The 19,446-nt window shown below is 31.9% G+C and overlaps 1 protein-coding gene across 1 annotated transcript; it reads right to left on the bottom strand.

Moving 5' to 3' along the window:
* Positions 1-822: 822 nt before the first annotated feature.
* LOC130813109 (uncharacterized) lies at positions 823-13,295 on the bottom strand. Its single transcript, XM_057678840.1, has 4 exons — positions 12,988-13,295; positions 12,715-12,815; positions 3,656-3,753; positions 823-3,399 (listed from the first exon to the last, which is right to left on the bottom strand). The coding sequence occupies exons 1-4, from the start codon at positions 13,184-13,186 to the stop codon at positions 3,279-3,281; spliced, it is 519 nt and encodes a 172-aa protein (XP_057534823.1). The 5' UTR covers positions 13,187-13,295; the 3' UTR covers positions 823-3,278.
* Between the last annotated feature and the right edge of the window lie 6,151 nt (positions 13,296-19,446).

The following is a 19,446-nucleotide window of genomic DNA, read 5'->3' as shown; positions in this document are numbered from 1 at the left end:
GGGACCCTCCCCTCCCCTCTTTTTAGGATTATTATTATCACATGAAAGGAGCAAGGACACGGACACCTTTCATATTCGACTCGATACTACTTATTTGGATCGTCTTCGTTACTTTTTTAATTATCCATTTTAACATTTTAATATTTTAACATTTATTTTAAAATAAAAAATAAAATTTTAAAATTTTATCTATTTTCCTCTATCATGCAATTTTAATCATTAGATTTGAGTAATGGACTCTCCATTACATTTTCGATCCATTTGGTTAGTGATATTAAATCGTGATAATGAAAATGATTTATAAAGTAAAATTTTATCAAAAGTGACACATCATTCCCTTGGTAATGAAATTTTGATCACAAAAAATTTTTTTTGTTTACAAATTTTCATTACCGCCTAATACCACCTCTCTCAATGTTAATGCATTAGAATGAATTTTATGAAGAAAATGAGATGATTGAAGTTGGACAAGCATGGCCATCAAGATAGCCAAGAGATTTTTCAACCAAAATTATACTAATATGTCATTCTCATTACCATCGTTTATTATCACATATCAAACGAGCACTTCAAATAATGAAAAGGGTAGTAACTCCACTACTACTACCTTCACCATTCACTTGGACCTGAACCAAAAATTAAAGTTAATTCTCTTTTGAGTTCACATTTAACCACAATGCAACTCCATTGTCTTCCGATGAATGTATGGGTAAAAATTAAGAGAAATTGATAAAAATGATAAAAATTATATTTTTTTGGCCAGCAGGCTAATACATAATAAACAAATTATATATATATATAAGAAACCCGTATCCTAAGTTCTTTTTATTTTTATTTTATATTAATTATGCAATTTAACCTATGCATAGGACGCGTTATATTGAGACCGTAACACACAACAATTGGTGTTGTGAAATTCTTAACGAAAGACTAATATAATAAGAACTCATTTGATTGACACTAAAAATAAATTTCAAGCTTACACAAGAAATGGCAATTGATACAAATAATTTGAAGTTATCGAAACCCCCTTTGTAGCTAAATTTCTACACTTTGTAGGAATTTCCAATTCCAAAGGAATAATGGTTGTGTCATATCAAATAACTCTAAAAATCAACAATTTTTAGAAAATAGAAATTTCAAAAGAATTAAAAGGTAAACAAAATAATCTCTGTATAAAAACGTAATTTCCTATCTTTTTGAATTTATTGCAAATGTTTAATGATATCAAGGGAGAGAGTATGAAGTCATTTCTAAGATGAAAATTATAGCAACTTAAGTAGCACTACAACCTTAAAAGAAAATAAAGTAAAATTTTATGAAAAAAAAAAGTAATATTAAAACTACTTATGCTTACTATCTTTGTCCCATTGAATTTATAGCATTTTCCATTTTAATTCGTCCCACTTAATTTGCATCATTTTTATTTTTGAACAATGACTTATCATTTTTTTAATCTCATCCATACATTTTAACTCTTTTAATTTCATCCACGTAATTTATTCTCTCTCTTTATTTATTACCAATTTCTTAAAGCTCCTCTTTCTCTATGACTCAATTCTATCAAGACGGATTAGTAGAAAATATTTTGGATCAACTTTTAATTAATTGGGGATTATATAATAAAAACAATTAAATGGGTAAAAAAAGTAATTATTAGGGTATAAGGGTCCGGTAAATGTTTTGTTTCAAAGGGTATAATAACTACATTTGCCGACATAATGTTGACATTCATTTACCAAAAAAGTTAGTAATGAAACACATATATAATATATTCAACCAAGTAGTATAATGGAGGGAGAGTGAATGTTGTGGAAGAGTTATGGGCTTGTACGGTTGTACCAATTTGGCATTTGCCATTTCGCAAGTGGAAGCTGCATGGGTCTTGAACCCTAAGGATCTAATTTCGAACTATTTTTAATTTAAGGGTTTAAATTCATTTATTTTTGGATCTTAAGAGTCCATATTAATCTTAGGGTCCTAATCCGAATCGTTATTTATTTTTAAAAAAATATGTAAACACTATTATGGGTATTTGATTGTTTGATTTAACACTTTGTTATATTTTGGAAAAATCGAGTGGCTTTGAAACTTTGTAGATTTAAGTAATTCGAAATGCAATCGAACTTTCTACTACAAAATCAAAAGACTCGGTGATAATTTCATTTAAAGAATATTGGAAATGAATGGACGAAAATTACATAAAATATTTAGAAAAAAAATTTAGATCCAAAATCAGGCCCTAGATCCACCAAACACTATAGATTTGGACCCCGATAAGTTCCCTCGAGCAAAGTATATTCTTCAAAAAGCAACTCCAATACCCCTTTTATAGTGTTATGCTCTAAAAATGTATATACGAACAATCTCGTACGAGGGAATTCTAGGCATACGCAAGGTGCTTGACCTCACAAGCCCCCCAAAAAATATTAGTTTACGTTATCTCATTCTACATTTTAACCTTACCCCTGGTCTTACAAAATCGAATTAAACATCTTTAATCATAAAATCAAACACAATCTTCACCATTAACTCACCTTCCCAACTACCAAAAACATTTTGCATGAAAGTTTTAAGTCAAGTACTACAACTATAGTACATTTCCGAACTCGAACATCAGGCAAATTATAAATCCAAAGAGTTAAGTACGAATGCGATAACGCAGGTAACCCGAGCTCTTAACGTAACGCAATGCACCATTATAATAGTCTGCCATGGCAGGTTCCCCCTGAGGCCTTATAACTGTCGGCTGAAACTTCTTAGCTTAAGTAATCTTTGGAAACAAACAACATTTAAATCTGTATGTCCCCCCAACACATTATTATCATAAACAATTCTAAAAGAGTTGGGCACTAAAAATTTTGTCTTTCATGTCATAACCATCAGTAATTTTCCTGTTTATCTGGGTACTAACAGGAATTTTTAATGATACATTTTTTCATGATAATGTGGGGAGAGCAAAACAATCCCATATGCACTTCCAGCACAATCATGCATTTTCAATAATCATACCCACGTCCCCGTTCCCCCGAGAAATCCCGAAAAAAAAAAATGAATGAATCATATTTTTTAATGAGGATGATACACTGTATATGTGATGAACGAGGTAGGTACAGGATAAGACCTCCCATCAGAACATTTAATTCAGAGGTGGGTGATCCAGCTCATTTCGTTTCTTTCGAATTTACCGCGTAGATAAACAAAGACAAGATTTAGCTGTACCTGTAACTTCAAAGAGACAGTGCTGCATACGTTCGTGCATTTTTCTCGAGGAAAGCTCAGCTACTTGTCTGCTTTGCTTCAGTCATTTCGAGCTCTATTCCATTGTTAACTGTGGCTTTCTCCGACTCTGTAGTCATTTTCCGTAGTTTCTCAAGTCGTATGGCCTGCAGCTCATATCTGTCATTCGGAAAGGCAGGACTTTTGAGTAAGGGTGCACAATATACACTGAATCATATGTTTAAAGTGGTCTGTGTTTTCAAAGTATTTTTGAGTGCTTCAAAGAAGATCCATGTATCACAGAGAGTTTTGTATAATTGTACAAGAGAAGATGCCTGCTGTTATTTCTTTCCAAACCTTGACTTTCCATCAAACATAAATTCTTCATTACTGTACTATTGGTAAAAGTTCCTCTAGATGGAAGAGTAACACTTACTCGGTCACGTAGCTTTTAACAAGGCTGAAGTATATTCTCCAAAATTGTCGTTCTTTCATGTGGCGAGGACATAGCATGTATCTTAGCTGCGACAATTCCTGTAGAAAAGAGAACACTGGTATTCAAGCACAAAAAGATATCCTCCGATTCAGCGTATTTTCACCAAAAAACTGTAATTTTTGTTTTATATTATTGTAATAAAACTAAACTTAACATGCAACTGTAGATTACGAAACATGTCATCAATAACTAACCATTTTTATTCATTTAGAGGGTGTTTAGTTTGGAGGAAAACATTTTCTTGAAACGTTATTATTCCATTTTCCAATGTTTGGTTTTACAAGTTTAAAATAGAAAAGTTGGGTGGCAAAGAGTGTTACATTACGTAGCAAACAATGTCCACCAAAATGGAAGAAAATCAATTTTCTTCCATCCTCAGAGCCTCCATTTCTTCCAAGATTTTTCCATCAAACCAAACAAAAGATAATCAATTATCAAAACATTTTCTATTGAAAAATAGTTTTCATAGAAAACTGTTTTTACCAAACCACACACTCCCTTACAATTTACAAGGTAACTTGGTTTCATCCTACATGACTTGTACAAAACGAAATCATCATTACCAAGTTAAAAGGGTGATTAAGCAGGTCTCACAAAAGAAACTCATTACTATAAGAGCGCCTTGTGACTCTCACGAGATATGTAAATCTAGCCAGACGGCTAGCTTGCTTGAATTTACCTATCTTATACAATAATTTGAGTGAAGCAAGAAATAAAAAGGTGCACAATTTGAGTATTTGTGCTGTAACTCTGCCAAAATTTAAGGTGCCATAACATAGAATTGTCAAGGTCAAGTGCACGGTGAAAGAACTCGGGAACTCAGTTAAAGCCAATCCCCCCGACTACCCCAAAACAAAAGTAGAAGGCAAAAGGGAAATGCACCAGATGCCAGAAGAAGCAGCGACAAAAGGGAACCTAAGCAATAAATGGTAGTGTTTGCTCTTAAGCAATCAAGCAATAAAGTCATGGCATGATGTAGGACTACACATATGGGATTACAACAACCAACGTTACCAAGTTTCCTAGTTCCTACCTATAATAGAAAATAAGTCAAGAGAGGTTGAAGTCAAGAAATAGGAGCCCAGAAAAGTTTTTGCAATATGCTTTGGCGACAAAATCAACTAGGGACAGACTGACAACGAGTGAAATTTAAGAGATCCAACGAAAAGCAATTACAAGCAGCTAACTATAACGGTTTCACAATAGCATATATATGCACAAAGGTGATACTTATTTGAACCTCACTCAAATTCTAAAATGCAGAACACATTGAGACGCTCATTTACAAAATCAACGACTATCAACAAGAACTCAACTCTAAAAAGACTTCCGCTACATCCAATTGAGCACGGTAGAGTAGTCAAATTAGACGCTCAGATGTACGTAACCTACCCAACAATCAGAAAAAGACTAATTCCTAAGCGACCCCTGATTCAACATGCATGGACTATCCACGAGCAGTACTTCACAATCAATAGTCATGCATAGTAAAGATTCATGTCCTAGTGAACGTAAGAATGACTCCCAAATTCAAAGGGTATCATTAAGGGAAGAGGGACAAAGTTAAGACCACACTCATATAATTTAACAGCTTCAAAAGCTAGACGTTGAGCAGAGTTTTTCTCTTTATATCCCCATCTCTCTTGTCTTCCAATTTTTTTTCCCTTATATTACCCCAAGTTGTTGACAAATGTACAGAAGCTCTTTGCATTTGGTCCATTCGTAGCATGAGTATTGCTGACAGTTAGAAGCTTGGGACCTTGTGTTATCAGATGTTCACGTTGCCATGCTTCTTATTTCTCAGTTTGACTTAAAGCAAAACAAGCTAAGGCTCAAACTTCCTAAAGCTTTTACCCTAAGGAAAAGAAAATTTGAAATTATTTTTCCTTAACATTTCAACAAATATAACCTCGTATTAACCCCAAAATGGCACACCTAGGCAAACTCAAAATCTACGCAACCCTATTTTCGTAATAAAAGAATAAGACTATTTAAGATGCAAGTGTCAATCCCTATCTCAATTTCTGTAACTGTATCAGAAGTGTCAACTTCAACCCTAACAGACATAAGCTTGCTGACACCAAGTGAGGCTTTAATTTCAGACCTGAGACTGATTTTTGACGACTAGGAAATTCATCTTTTTTTATTGCACTTACCAAATCTGAAGTCAGTTGTCTAGGTTAACAATTCCTAATCTCCAAGGGTAATTCCACAAAAAATCCCAGTGGTTTGTTGAAACCCATCAGTCACCACCTAATTTTACTTCAGAAGGGTGAGGGACTTGTCATAGCTATCACTTCCTGCAAGCTGCCCATGGTTGTTGATTAGTGATGTGATGTCAGCATTCTATCGGTAGTTATCTGTTTTGTCATTATGATAAATTATGTTTAGTAATAATGTTGTTGCAGTTGGTCTTTTGTCCAAAGTTTGTTCTAGTTGTGTACTTGGGTTGTGTCCATATATAGAAGCTAGGGTTCTTTTAAATCGTTCACTTATGAGCATAGAAACATGGAACATGGGACGTAGCCACATCTACAATCATCACCACGAAACACAACCATCGCTCAAGGTGTCACCCCGATTTAGAAGGCCTTTTTAAAAGGCTATTTTCGCCTCCATTTACAAATTAAAGAGAAAAGAAGGGAGGAAAAAACGAGATGAAACCTAGAATGAAAAGGCATAGGGGAAAAGGGTATAGGTGTTTCATGCCTCGATTTGATGTCAGGGAAGATGATGAAAGTTGATTCCGTAAAGATCCTAGCAACTAAGTCAGTAGTTTGAGATATAGAACCAAGGGAAGTCTTCATAAACATCTTTGATACCAAAGTGTGCTACCTACAAACTGGCAGCTACAAATGAAATATTGAGAGATCCAACCAAAAGTAACTACAAAGAGCCAAGTAGAAGTAGAGCGGTTTCACGATTGCGTAGAGGACACGACGATCCGACATTATCCCGACCTTACAACCGAACCAGACTTTGACCCGAATTCAAAATGAATTTAAATTACATAAAAACCAACATGGACACAAGATCCAATTTTGAACCGACCGGAAACACCTCACCCGAAATCATTTGATGATCCAAATGAACACGTCTATAATTGCGTTTATATTTCCAAAGATTGCACGTATATGAATGTCACCCAAACTCTTAACACGTAGAAGGCAGAAATAAGATTATTTTACAGCATCATCACCCAGAACACAACTCTTAAGAGGCCTCTGCCTTGGCATGGTAGGGTTAGTCAGATGTCTATAAGTTAACCTAATCACAAAGAAGATGTTTTAAAAGTGACCCATGAATTGAGTCAACATGCACCAACTATCTTCTAGTAATACTTCATACTTTAAAAAATCATGAAAAGTATTCAAACCTACTGATTGTAACAAGAACGATTCCCTAGATTAAACTGGCAAATTTATCAAATAACACCCTATAACTTGTGAATGGAGTTAAAAACACACACAAGTAAATCAAAACTTGGCATCCATAGTTCTCAATCTCAAGCCCCTAAATCATGATTCTGAAAAGCTAAAGGCGCACTAAGTGCAAGACGCTGTGCCTCGCCTATGTGCAGCTTAGGCAGGCCTTTGTGCACAGTTGAAAAAAAAAGCCAATACGCACAAAGGTTTTTTACCTTTTTGACTTTTCAATTGAATGCCTAGACTGAAGTGTGCCTCCCTAGCACTTGTTATAATTCACTTCACTTGCAGTCTTAAAAATGAAATTTACTAGCACCTAGGTGAGCCCCACGCCTTAGTTTTTGGAAGTGCAATGGCAAACTTAATAGGGTCGGCGAGACGATTTCTGAAGGTGAGCGAATCAGAGCGCCTACGTCAAGCGCCTTAGAGTGCCTTTAAGCGCCTTTTTGGTCTTAGCATCAGAGAAGCCCATTTGATGCAAGCACGAACCAATTGTGTTTACTCTTCTCTACTTTACTTCTCTTATGGGTTTTTTTGGGGATTTTTAGTATTTAACTTTTTCCTGAGTTTTGGAGAGCCTAACACCCAAAAACTAGCGCTTTAGCCACCCACATTAGGTCTAAGCTCTTGACCCTGGCCCCCTTAGGGTGCCTTTTTAAACTAAGCCCTGCACCTATACGCACCAGAAGGCATTCTTTTTAAAACTAAGTCCTGAATACTATAACCTTCTAAAATATATTATTCCCATTATATTACCCAGAACAACATCCACATATGTTGGGATCATTTTTACCTAAAACAAAATTTAGTCCAACATGGGATGGGTATGTGGAATGCTTCATGAAGTGAAAGTGTGAAAAAGTTCATGCTAAAGCCATTACTGGACACATGATGGGAAAGTAGAGTTGAAATTATCAAGCTTTTAAGGTTTCAAATAGTTGAACTCTAAAGCGCTTTAGTTGAATTAAGTGATAATAATAGATAATCAGTTGCATTGACATTAATAATCCAGCTTATCCACCTAAATAAACCCACCTTGGATTATTCACGGGTAATCTAACCTATAAGTGGTGTCCGCCATAGTGTAAAAACAAGGCCGTATAGCATCGCCTCTACAACATTATAAAGATTTTTAAAACAAAGGAACCAATAAATCTCGTGTTTTAAAGGTGTAAAAAATCACATTTTGGGTTGTATCAAGAGATATCTTTCTAATGGACTGATGTTTAGGCGTTACCATAATCGCATCATTCCTGTCACCGCATCACCATTCTGCTACCGCGATCACAACTGTTACCACATTTTTACACTAAGGTGTCGCTGAAAATGCACCCTAACCTGTTGGAAACATAGTGCAATAGGTACAAATTATTTGTGAGTGTTCTTCTTAATAACTACCAACAACCATTAGAGTACAAACACTTCAATTTCCATAATATTTTTACTTCCTTTTTTAGCAACATCAATTTGAATTTCTTGCTTTTTCCTTCAATTGATTTAACATAAAATAATTACATGAATTTTTTTACATCCTTTTGATCATTAATTTACACTTCCCAACTTACATTACTAGATTATCAAGAACTAACAACAACGTTAACATTAACATTTCAAAGTTGAATGAACCCACTTTTTTTGTTTTACTGGTCTAAAAACATTCCCTGAAGCAGAAAATTTGTTACTATTCTTCCTCTTTCGCTTTCTTTTTCATAAAAATTGGATGAAATTTGAAAATGAAAATACCAATTTTGCATAACTCAGATAACTCAGATGAGATGGGAGGATATGAATGCAAAGTTATGGAGATGAATACAGTGTGAGCGCCTCTGTCTTTAGCTATATTGTCTGACCAAAGGGTCTAGAGGCTGGATGGTAATGGTGATTGGAGGAGCAGGATAAGATTGAAAAGTTTAAAAGATCAATGTAGAATCAGCAGTTGTGTCGTTTACTTATGTAGTTATAAGTTAGAACAGTAATGTGATTGAAGGATTAGACAATAATGGTGATAAGAGGATATGGGGTTTGAAAAGTGAAACTGGTTTTTTAAGTAAAAGACATGGTTGCATTTTTGGGATTATTCACGAATAATCAAAATGTGGGCTTATTTTGGGCGAATAAGCAATGGATTGGATCGTTAAGGTCAATTTTTCCTATTTAATATAATTTTCTTAGTGAAATGAAGTTGGCTATCACTAATTACAAAGAAATGACATGTTGATAGATGTAGCAATTGTTTTGAATAGAGGTTTGATATCTTTTATGAAAGTTATTGATAAATTGGTTTTTATAGTGCTTCAAACACGGCAAAAGAAACAGCTAATGAAAATGTAACTAAATAAATTTCTTTAATAAATTTTGAAAAGGCCTTATGTTTGAAAATAATTGAAAAAATAAAAAAGACGGCCAAAACCTTTGTTCTTCCCCTAGAACTGATCATCTAATTTTATTAATAATCTATTTTTTAGTTTTGTATGAACAATGCTTTAGCCTATGTAAAAGAAAGAGAATTCAAGAAACCTCATTAGCGATAAAATGCATCCGTTAATAACATCATCAGTCTACCATAGAGAATACCTGAAGCTATCTATCCTTGGGAGAAGCTACAACATCAAAAAATGCAAGAGTGTATCAAGGTAGGCAACAATGGAAAAAAAGGTGTATCTTCACAAATTTGCCTTGCTTGCCAAAACACACGTTAAACAACATTAAACTACGCTACCAAGCTGCCATAACAGTACATATGATAGCCAGAAATATGTCAACACGAGATTCCATTTCAATCCACGTGTATATATATCCTTCAAAAATCAAGAATCCTGACTTCCACTATCTCAATCTCCAAATGAAAAATGCCAAAATGCAATATATTTTAGGTAGAAAGGTATGTGATGAAGCAGCATGAAGTCAAACTACAATGTTCTAAAAATCCCTACACGGAATGTAAAGATAAGTAAAGAGAGTAGTCTCAAGGACGAGAACAATAAAAGAAGCAATCAGAATTAAGAAGGAATACATTCTTCTGTTCTCTCTGGCTGCTTTTGATTTGAATTCATACCTAGTGGATCAACTTCTCCCTAGTCCAAGCATAAATAGCAAAGATAGTTGCGGAAAAGACTGGAGGGAACCATTTAGTTGCCTTGACACTAGCCCACGCTTTTCTACTGTTTTCACTTATTATTCTTTGGAAGTTAGGCATGTCGCTTGATAGAAACGGGATGGACATTTTCCACAAATTTTGAGCATGAGAGACAATGAATTGTAAAATTCAAATTTGAATCCGGAAGGGATTATGAATATATTGAAAAAAAATTGTGCGAATTAGGGGGTGCCGAAGTGTAATAGAAGCAAGTCACCAGAGCTTATTTTGGTGTTATTATGTATTTTAGCATGCTCAATGTTAAAAGTATAGGCGATCTAGGTTTACAAGACATGTCCAAATCGAGGTTTATAAGCTTTAGTTGTATAAATCACCACACAAATCCAACCTAAATCACAATAGCCCCTTTTCTAAGGAGAACAGCATGAGTTGCTTCATACACGTATATAAATATAACAATCTGAAAACATACAAACCTCACTAATGAGTAAAAAACTTCTTCCAAAGATAAAGATACTTACTTGACCCTCTTTGCGCGAACAAAATCAATTTGCTTCTCAACTTCTTCAAAATCTTACAGTTGTGTCCGTCAAAGATCACCTTACACATATCATATTGCACTCTAGAACTTCCAAAATGGGCACTCTAATTGATCCTCTTGACGTTCTTAATAGAACTTCTAAAATGGGCACTTTACGATGCTTATATGGAATTCTATCCTTCAATTATCAATTCCTGAACATACTTACTCATAGTTTATATTAGGTTTCCCTTCCTAAATAGAGATTCTTGTAGCTTTTTAGAAACAAACCAGGACATTTTTAAAAAATTTTGGTTTGCCTTAGTAAGAGAATTCTACTTCAGTCTCTAGCACAATGCTAGAAGTTTCACATGTATACTTCCAAGTTCCAACAGACCTTTTGTGAAATAGAGACAGTTCACCTTAGTGTCTTTCGTTGATTATGATCATGAGCTTATATCTTTCTTATGGGGCTCCTAATCTATTATAGTAGCTAAATCATTTAACTACCAAAAATTTGAAATTAAGACATTTAAGAAGTTCTAATATTGTTTCTTACCAAACTACAAACTTTTGATGTCTTTAGAATTTTGGATGACACCGTTCTAAATTCAAAAGGACACAAATAACACGAAATAACTGCCTCAAAAAGCAGTTTGAAGTCCACTTTCAGTAAATCAAAGATTCAGTCTTAATTCTTTGGTACTTCACTTCTTTATAACAAATTTTTATTGATAAAGCTTGTAACAATCTAGAATAAAGATTAACAAAAAATGTCTTTAATCTAGTTCACTACAAAGAAGTAACCTGCATCTCTTAGTAACAAATTTTTTACTATTACGTTCATCTCAAAGAAAACAGGTCATATTTGACTTTAATGGTATCGAAGTTTTGTTTTCATTTGTCATAATGTGCCTTGAAAGCCCAAGTGTTCCGCTGCTTTCATTTCACTCCTCTTATATTTTCCACTTATAATTTCAAAAGGCTAAATAAAGGAATGAATCTTACATTAGATTAGTCGGCACAACTCAACTTTTATTGATGCTATATCCATCTAGAGTTAATTTCTAATCCTAAATTGTAGCCATTTACAGGCAACATTCCTAAACTAAATCTACAATAGGTGTTTGTCCCTGTAAAAAACAAATGTGCCCCCCCCCCACCCCAAAGAGTTAGATTTCTTCCTTCTTACTCCTTTCTTCAAATACCAGAGCTAGAAACATCGAAACTAGGTTTCTTAAAGATGAACAAATTGGTTTTAAACTATTCATGGAAAATATTGAGCAATTAAAAATACTAATTTCTTATATCTTAACTAGAGATCTTGTAAAGAGATTTTACAGAAAAGACATTGTAAGCGACAAAATGGTCCCTCTATAGTTCTTTTTCCCCAATATCAAAGTATTATAAACTTCTAAAGTTTTAGGGAAAAGAGTATACATTTCAAAGGCTTACACCAAGTACTCGATTTTACTCTCCAACATCCTAGCTGAGCATTGACCTATTTCAATGAATCATCCATCAAAAGTTACTCTCCATGTTTCTAGCTTAGCATTAACTACCTCAATTAATCATCCCTCAAATGATTACTTCCAAGTTCCAACAATTCTATCTTTGCATTGACCCAACTCAATGAATCATCCATCAAATATTACTTCTCAGTTCCCATAATTCTAACCCAGCACGGACCTAACTCAAAGAATCATCCATAAAAATTTTACTCCACAGTTCTAACCAAGCATGACCTTCCTCAATAGATCATCAATTAAACCAAGTTCCGCCATACAATTATCTTCCAAGGCCAATACCAAACAAAGTAAATATGATCATTTACAATGCCATTTTTCAGAAACCAAAGTGTACAAGCATAAAACCCATCAAGTCCAAAAAATTATCATTGTAAAATACCCATCATTCAGAAAAATTGATAAGCAAAAGTGTGATAAGCATGAAAAACCTTGACTTTGGAGAGGATAATGGTGGCATGCCGCTGCTGCCAATCTGATAAATCAACCCTAACTCCACCTGAAGTCGTTTGAATTCCATCACTTCCCTCCTCTACAACAACAAACCCACAAAAAAATTGTTATTTTTTCCTCTCAATTCAAACCAAACTAGGCTAATAGCTATAATCTTTCAGAACCCACAACAGAAAAATATTAGAAAAAATACCCATCATCAAAAAAACAACAGAAACAGCAAAAAGGATGAGAGCTAAAACAAACAAAACCTAGGAGAGAAAAATCCTTGAAGGTGTCTAGATTAAAGGACTTGACAAATTGGATCAATTCATGAGAAACCCCATAAAATTCTTGTTCATCTATTTTATTGGAAACTCCATTTCTGTTGGTTGAAGAAGTAGTAGAAGATTCCAATTTATGAGAATTGATGGTAGTTCTTGAGAGACTTCGACGAAGCCATGAATACATAGTGTTCTGATGTCTCCCTCTTGTGTGTTGCGCTCTTCTCTTTGACGGAGAATACAGATGTTGATCTCTTCAGGGACTGTTTAAAAGGTTTTTTTAACCACTCGTGATCAAATGCACAATTTTTTTTTACCACCCGTCACTTAATTTATAGTTTTAAACTAGATAGTGTTCGTGTCATACACAGTTTTATTAAATTTACGTTATAAATTACATTAATTTATATAAAGTATTACGATTATTAATAACTCATTTTAAAATCAAATTTAACACAAAAATGTGTACAATTATTTTATAAAAATTTTTTAAAAAATAGGTTTTGTCATGAAAATAATAATTGACTTAAATAAAAATAGTCACAACCTGAATCATATTAGAATTAAACATTGTATTTAAGTAATTAATTGTATAAATAACCATCTCAAAATATCCAATACACTAAATAATACTTATTTAATAAATACTATAAAAAAGATTTTATAAATAATTTTAAAAAATAATATATATGATTTTCTATTACGTTAAATAATGTGAGTAATAAAGTCAAAGATTAAAAGAAAAAAAAGTTGTCATTAAAACAATGACATCGTCATTAGGTGTTGGAGAGAAACTTTTTATTGAGGTTGTAACGCGTAAGTAATTTTAAATAGTGATGATGTCAGCAGTATTTTATTTTAGTAAAAGTTATGAATTTTCCTAATTTATAACTCCTAATTTTTTTACCGGTTATTCAAAAAAAAAAAAAGTTTTTTTTATTGCCAAATAGGGCTAGGGAGGGGTTGACAAGGTAAGATTCGATTTTAATAACTTACCTGGAAAAATAATGTTTGATTTAACTAAAATCAGACCATAAAGTGATTAATTTATACATTAAAGTGATCAATTATATATAAAGTGATAAACTATATAATTAGTGTGTATAACTTTAACTTGATAACTAACAAGTTTTAAAAGTATCAATTATAACCTTGAAGTGATCAATTTAAAGCTTATAATGTAAAATTATAAGTCATCACATGTACAGTGATTAATTATAACTTATAATCTTAAATAACCCATATTAGTAGCATAAAGACTTCTTGTTTTGAGTCGTCTCACCGAGAGACAGTCTCTCACAAGAGTAGCTCCTTAGAGAAATAGGTTGATTATATAGATTCGTCTCATGGTAAGACGATTTTATACAAGACTTGATGTTTGGATTTTAACTTTTTAGTAAATGACTTTTAGTTAGTTGAAACTAGTTGGTTTTTTTTTTTTTTTCTACTAAATAACCAACAACTAATTCATAATTTTACAAAATATTTTATTAAACAGTTAGCTTATTCAGGTAGCTTTATACACAACAAAAATACACTTTCACCGGATAAAACAAGCCAAGATAAAAAGGTCAACAATTAATAGTCATTTGCAACACATCATTTATTGCTCCTACAATCATATGCCCTCTGCCTTTGAATTCTGCTGCAAGTACAAATCTTGTGCAAATCAAGAAAAGAGAAAAAAAAAAGGGTTAAATAACGTAAAATTATAAAGAAACAATAGAAATTCTATATAGAAATACAATACCTTAATCAATCCATAAAAACTCTCCTTTTTATACAAACTTTTTAAAAGTATTAAAGTATATTATTATTCGTGCAATATGCCCGATGTTTATTAGAATGGAAATACATATAAATATAAATTTTAAAGAAATATGTAATTGCATAACATTGAGATAAGTTTTTCTAACAACATAATTATTGCTTGATTGAATAAATAATTATTAATTATATATTCTGCCCAAAAGTAGTTATTTTTGTGAAATAAACGATTTTGTAAAAAAAATTGTGTCAAAATTGACATGTTTGCAAACTTATTATCCACATAATCTAATAATTCACTCATCTTATTATCCACATAATCTAATAATTCACTCATTCTCAATAAAATTAAAACACATGACAAAATTTTTATAACATGTCATTTGACATTTTCCAACAAAATTAATATTATGATTTTTTTAGTTTATTTATAACATTATATGATTAAATGATTGTATGATTTGATCTAATAAATTTTTTTTCAAAACTTACTTTTAATACTTAAAATCATAATTAATGTAAGGGAAATTATCAATGTACCCCTGAGTTTTAGCACTTTATCAATGGTACCCTCGTATTAATGAGCGTTTTACAACCGTAACCCTTTTAACTTTTTCCGTCCAAAATCATTTAAAACCGTTAACTTTCTTTTATGTTTTGAATTGAATAATAAAAAAAAAAAAGAAAAAAAGTTAACAGTTCTGGACGATTTTGGACGGAAAAAGTTTAAAAAGGCTATGGTTATAAAACGCTCAATAGTACGAGGATGCCATTGATAATAAAAAAAACTTAGGGGTACCATTAATAAAGTGCCAAAATTCAGAGATGCATTGATAATTTCCCTTAATATAATAAAATCTTTTAGATATAACACAATTATATTTTAACCTGTAAAAATGTCCCATTTGGCAAAACTCGATAAAATTGCCATGTGAAATTTTTCAGTTTTTTTTTTATAGTATTGTATAATATGATATATGATTATTTATTTTTAGTATTTTTTCTGTTTTAATGACTACACTTTTAATTTTCAAGTTATCCAATACACTGTTTTAACATTAAATATCTCTATTAATATATGTGTATTAAAAATTATAAAAAGTTAATATGATATAAATATATATTATGATTATGTTTTGTTATTTAAGTGTAGTTATTAAAAAAATAATTAAAAGTGTTGAAATGTTAAATGAAAAAAGGGGGGAGTAGAAGAAGGGGTTCATATTATAGCGTTTGCATTGGTCTTAGAAGTTCCAAGCGTGCGAACACATATTGCGCTGAGTGGCCTACTACATGTATACATTACATCTACATGCTATAAGTAAATACTCCACTTATGGGTTTTGCATGCGGGTGGTGATTGAAAAATGAAAATGAAACAAAAGGTTAATCTCATCCACTTCGAGCACGCGTTTTCATAACAAAAAATGGTTTGGATCATATCCAACTACTCTTTCATTTTTTTAAATACTCCATTTTCCTTTTTTCCTATTATTAACAACAAACTTATATATGAGTTAACCTTATATAGAAGTTAACTAGATAAAAATTATTTTTTTTATTAAATTTTAAGAAATTTAAAATTGATTCAGTTCATATTAAATTGTCTCGTGGTGAAACGATTTTAATTAAGAATTTGTCAAACAAAATTATTGTTATGGAGTCAAAGGGCTCTCAATCTGACGAGTCAGGTCAACAAGCTCAAATCTCCATCTACACATAGGTCAGTCAAAGCCTTTGAAGGCCCATTTCCAAGGTAGAATTACCAAAATACCCCTGAGACAGTCTATTCAAATCATTTATTGCTTTATAAATACCCTCATTTATTGCCCAAACAGATAAGTTTTCCTAATTAAAATTCTCTCAACTACTATAGCATTTATTTATCGTTTTATATTCCGACCACGGACTTGAGCGTCGGAAGGGCTTTTCGAGAAATAACCTCTGGACAAGTGACTCTCTCTTCGTTTTGTAGGTCGGTTTCAGAACCTGATTCCTATCATTCGGACTCTTCAACGGCAGAATCCCTTTCGAAAAAGGTCCCTTCCCTCTAAAAACAAGTTGACCTAATTTCTTAGCGGAAATAATTATAATTTTCAAAAAAAAAAAAATTATCATAGCTTAGTTCGTTGCTATGAACATCGAACTACATTTTGATTTTTTAGCCTTTTAAAAATTATCATTTTTTCTTTTTCTGTTCCCTGTTAATAACAATGAATAAAATCATGATAATTTTTTTGACTTTTAAGATGTTTTCTTCTTGTTTGGACAAGGACGCAGAATCTTAGGTTTGGACAAGCTCTGATCTTAGGCTCCAACATAAAAATGCTTATTTTGTGAATTACTTTAGGACCAAGCTTATATTTTTTATTCTTTTATTAAAAAGAGCTTGTTTGTTTTAAATATTATGTATTGTTATATGTTTAAAAATCATTAATTTGAGAAAAAAAAAATTTTATTTGCATTTTTGCTATATTATAATGGGTCAAAGTTGTAATTGACGATAACACCGTTCTTCAATATTACAATTTTTTATCTTATTTAGAGCAATTGAGTAAACATAAATTCTTGTATGAGATGGTCTTAGCATGAGATGATATCAGCATGAGACATGTCTTATATTTAAGTTAAATAGTCTAATAATAGAAATGTTTAGTTTATGGACTTCTTATTTTAATGTCGTCTCATCGTAAGACGATCTCATATCAAACCCCTCAGCATGTAATAAAAAAAAAATTGCAATTCAAAAATAGAGTATTTTTAATATGATTGGCGTTGGGCCTGGTAAAATAATAGTATTAGGACCACAGTCATTAAGGTGGCTGGATAATCATTATTTAATTTTTCTCCACCGCTCTATGAATCCCCAAAAATGTATTTAAGTTTGTTACCTTCTTCAAAGGCAAAGTGTATAAAAAGTCTTAAAAGCGTTAGATTTTGGAAAAAGTGTTTATAAAGGCCTTAGCTTTTGCTTATTTTTCAAGAAAGTATCATGTTTTACATGGCTTTTTACTGTTTTGGTGCATGTCTTAATAATTTCCAATTACAGGGTTTGATGTTGATCTATTTATGATCCAACTTGAGGGTATAAATTTGAAATCAGGAACTATTTTTACTCCTATTTAATTGTTATATATATGAAATGGTTTAAGAGCGGCAATATATTAAGAATAAATGTAAGAAGTTAGTTTTAGATTTGTGTAGAGATGAGATATTAGTGAATCAAAAAAGAAAATAGCAAGCTAGAATTTATGAGATTTTAAATCGAAATGAAAGGATGACCAATGGAAATATCCGTGTAGCTGATATAACGTTTTGGAAATAAAGTTTTTTTTTATTATTATTATGTGGCCGTAGACTTTCAAAACAGTCGAGTGAGCAATTTTTGATCCGGTCACTTTTGGTAGGGTCTTACCGGGTTCGGGTTCAAATTAGGTTGGATTCAACCAAACGGGTCAATGATTATTAAATATATAATTTTGTTAGTAATATTTTTCAAAAATATCCATATAATAATTTTTTAAAGAAAATAGTTCTTATAATAGACATTTAAGGCTATTTTAAAGAAATATGGACTTAAAAATATAAAAAAATGACGAAGAATACATTGAATCCTGACAAAAATGATGATGTGGAGCTGAAAATCATAATGTGTAACTGAAAATAATAAGGTGGAACTGTAAACGGGTCAAATTGGTTGGGTTTAGTTTTCGATTAGGTTTGATCTAGTTTAATCAGCATTCTCAGGTCGGCTCATTTTTTAATTACGGATCAAAACTTTTAAATTATAACCTACTAATTTTCAATCGTGTTTCGGATTAATTTTAAATTAGATTAAATTTTGACAGATATATGTGGGTAATAATTGTAGCATTCATATTTATACTTGAAATAACAATGTGATTTGCTATTAAAACAAGTAATTAAGAATAATGAAAATAAAGCTAGAAATGCCAAAATCACTCCTTAATTTTATTAGAATGATCATTGAATCAACATAATCTAAACATAAAATCTAAAAGAGAATCCAAAATAACCATTTCTTTCCCATTAATTAATTAAACCAATTAGAAAAGTCCATAATTAAAAATTATTATATAACTATTTCTACTATTGCTTAGAGATGATTGATTCCCAAAGGGACAAATTTGTCAATAAAAAAGAAAAGTGTGAAGGTACATAAATGTGATAATCATTTTGTTTTTTCACCTTTTCTTAAAGACAAATTTATAACCCAACACTCTATATTCTATCAATCAAGGTTAGTATAATAATGTCAAACCCCATTAACTAACCTTTTTTCCCGCTTTTTTTCCCACCCCACAAACCGGATATTTGACTTCCCTCTCCCCCATTTTCCTGCCTCTTTAACGGCCTTTTAAGACTTGTATGTATAATTTCCGTATTTTTCCATATTCACATTTGATCTGTATTTTGAGAATTATACATTATATATTATATACACCTACAACTCTATATAACAGATCTTGGAGCCTCATTAACTATCGGCTTAAATTTTTTGTTGAGTTAGTTTCTTAACATGGTATTAGAATCCAACGTAACAAAAAATCACGGTTTCGAATTTTAAGCACCCTTGATTTAAAGTAAAATATTCAGCGTCAGGCATGAGAATCAGCTCTGATACTATATCAAAAAACTAATTCAACCAAAAACTTAATC

Source organism: Amaranthus tricolor, chromosome 5 (assembly GCF_026212465.1).
Source record: "Amaranthus tricolor cultivar Red isolate AtriRed21 chromosome 5, ASM2621246v1, whole genome shotgun sequence".
Lineage (NCBI taxonomy): Eukaryota > Viridiplantae > Streptophyta > Magnoliopsida > Caryophyllales > Amaranthaceae > Amaranthus > Amaranthus tricolor.
The sequence above is the reverse complement of the archived record's forward strand: the minus strand, read 5'-3'. Positions and strand labels throughout refer to the sequence as shown.

Bases quoted from the DNA above. Each gene is read 5' to 3' on its own strand.
- LOC130813109 (XM_057678840.1), bottom strand. From the start codon at position 13,186: ATGTATTCATGGCTTCGTCGAAGTCTCTCAAGAACTACCATCAATTCT. The intron at 12,816-12,987 runs GTTTTGTTTGTT...TTGTTGTTGTAG, and splicing joins CAAGGATTTTTCTCTCCTAG to AGGAGGGAAGTGATGGAATT. The intron at 3,754-12,714 runs GTTTTTCATGCT...TCTTTTCTACAG, and splicing joins TTATCCTCTCCAAAGTCAAG to GAATTGTCGCAGCTAAGATA.